The sequence below is a fragment of the Equus caballus genome, chromosome X (genome assembly GCF_041296265.1).
Source record: "Equus caballus isolate H_3958 breed thoroughbred chromosome X, TB-T2T, whole genome shotgun sequence".
NCBI lineage: Eukaryota > Metazoa > Chordata > Mammalia > Perissodactyla > Equidae > Equus > Equus caballus.
In genome coordinates, this window is record NC_091715.1 from 77,692,261 (window position 1) to 77,694,126 (window position 1,866).

The window sequence follows — 1,866 nt, forward strand, 5'->3', positions numbered from 1 at the left end:
CTGGTTATATTTTTTCTTCCTTTATTTAGGTTAATTTAAATAATCTAAAAGGAGTTTTAAAACCAGTTTGCCGCCGCACCTTCTATCCCCCGAAACAAACACATCCCTCTTAACCTTCCCCCTCCACTACAAACACTCGCGAAGTCCGAGGGCGGGGGGAGGGGGAAAGGGTTAACCAAATGAGCTGCCGCCACTCAGCGAGAGGCGGCCAATGGAGTCGAAAGACTGATTCACTTCCTGCTTGGGTCTCAGTGAAACTCTCGAGCTTCGTTAGCCTAATTCGTAAAGCTAGCCCGGCCTCCCGCGCTGCCATTGGCTGAGCCTGCGGCTGGCCAGGCCGAGACGCACTGCGATTGGCCGCAGCGAGTGCCGGTAACTAGCTCTCGCGGCTCTGGCTCCCCCGCACCATAGATGTCAAAGGCTGAAGCTGCTCCCTTTGCCACATTATAACTAGTAGGGGATCCTCATCGACCATGGCCACAGCTGCCTCGAATCCCTACAGCATTCTCAGTTCCAGCTCCCTGGTCCATGCGGACTCTGCGGGCATGCAGCAGGGGAGTCCTTTCCGAAACCCTCAGAAACTTCTCCAAAGTGATTACTTGCAAGGAGTTCCTAGCAATGGGCATCCCCTCGGGCATCACTGGGTGACCAGTCTGAGCGACGGAGGCCCATGGTCCTCCACACTGGCCACCAACCCTCTGGACCAGCAGGACGTGAAGCCCGGGCGAGAAGATCTGCAGCTGGGCGCGATCATCCATCACCGCTCGCCGCACGTCGCCCACCACTCTCCGCATACTAACCACCCGAATGCCTGGGGGGCGAGCCCGGCTCCGAACCCGTCCATCACGTCGAGCGGCCAACCCCTTAACGTGTACTCGCAGCCGGGCTTCACGGTGAGCGGCATGCTGGAGCATGGGGGGCTCACTCCACCGCCGGCCTCCGCCTCCGCACAGAGCCTACACCCAGTGCTCCGGGAACCCCCAGACCACGGCGACCTAGGGTCGCACCACTGCCAGGACCACTCGGACGAGGAGACACCAACCTCGGATGAGTTAGAACAGTTCGCCAAACAGTTCAAACAAAGAAGAATCAAGTTGGGCTTCACGCAGGCCGACGTGGGACTGGCGCTGGGCACACTCTACGGCAACGTGTTCTCGCAGACCACCATCTGCAGGTTCGAGGCCTTGCAACTGAGCTTCAAGAACATGTGCAAGCTGAAGCCGCTGCTAAACAAGTGGCTGGAGGAGGCTGATTCGTCCACGGGGAGCCCGACCAGTATTGACAAGATCGCCGCGCAGGGCCGCAAGCGCAAGAAGAGAACCTCCATTGAGGTGAGTGTCAAGGGCGTACTGGAGACGCATTTCCTCAAGTGTCCCAAGCCTGCCGCACAGGAGATTTCCTCGCTGGCAGACAGCCTGCAGTTGGAGAAAGAAGTGGTACGTGTCTGGTTCTGTAATCGAAGACAGAAAGAGAAAAGAATGACTCCACCAGGGGATCAGCAGCCACATGAGGTTTATTCGCACGCTGTGAAAACAGACACGTCCTGCCACGATCTCTGACTGCAGGAAGCAAGGAAGCCGACGGCCGCACTGGGAGCAGCGCGGATTTCTCTTTCTCTCCCACTCTCTTCTTTTCACTCTAGCTTTATTTTTTCTATCTCTCCAGCTCTCTCTATAAGCTTTATATTTTTTCTTTTTCTTTCTTTCTTTCTTTTTCTTTCTTTCTTCCTTCTTCTTCTTCTTCTTTTTTTTTAACAGGGGATTCTAACTTATAGTAAGAAAGGAAACACACTCACATACACATTCAGGCTTTTCAACGCTGATACACACTTGCATTAAGCAGTCCAGACAGGGACCTCATATCCCC

The 1,866-nt window shown here is 54.8% G+C and overlaps 1 protein-coding gene across 1 annotated transcript; it reads left to right on the top strand.

Annotated features, from left to right (window-relative positions):
- Positions 1-409: 409 nt before the first annotated feature.
- POU3F4 (POU class 3 homeobox 4) lies at positions 410-1,559 on the top strand. The gene has a single exon (NM_001257184.1). The coding sequence runs from the start codon at positions 474-476 to the stop codon at positions 1,557-1,559; it is 1,086 nt and encodes a 361-aa protein (NP_001244113.1). The 5' UTR covers positions 410-473.
- The last annotated feature ends 307 nt before the right edge of the window (positions 1,560-1,866 follow it).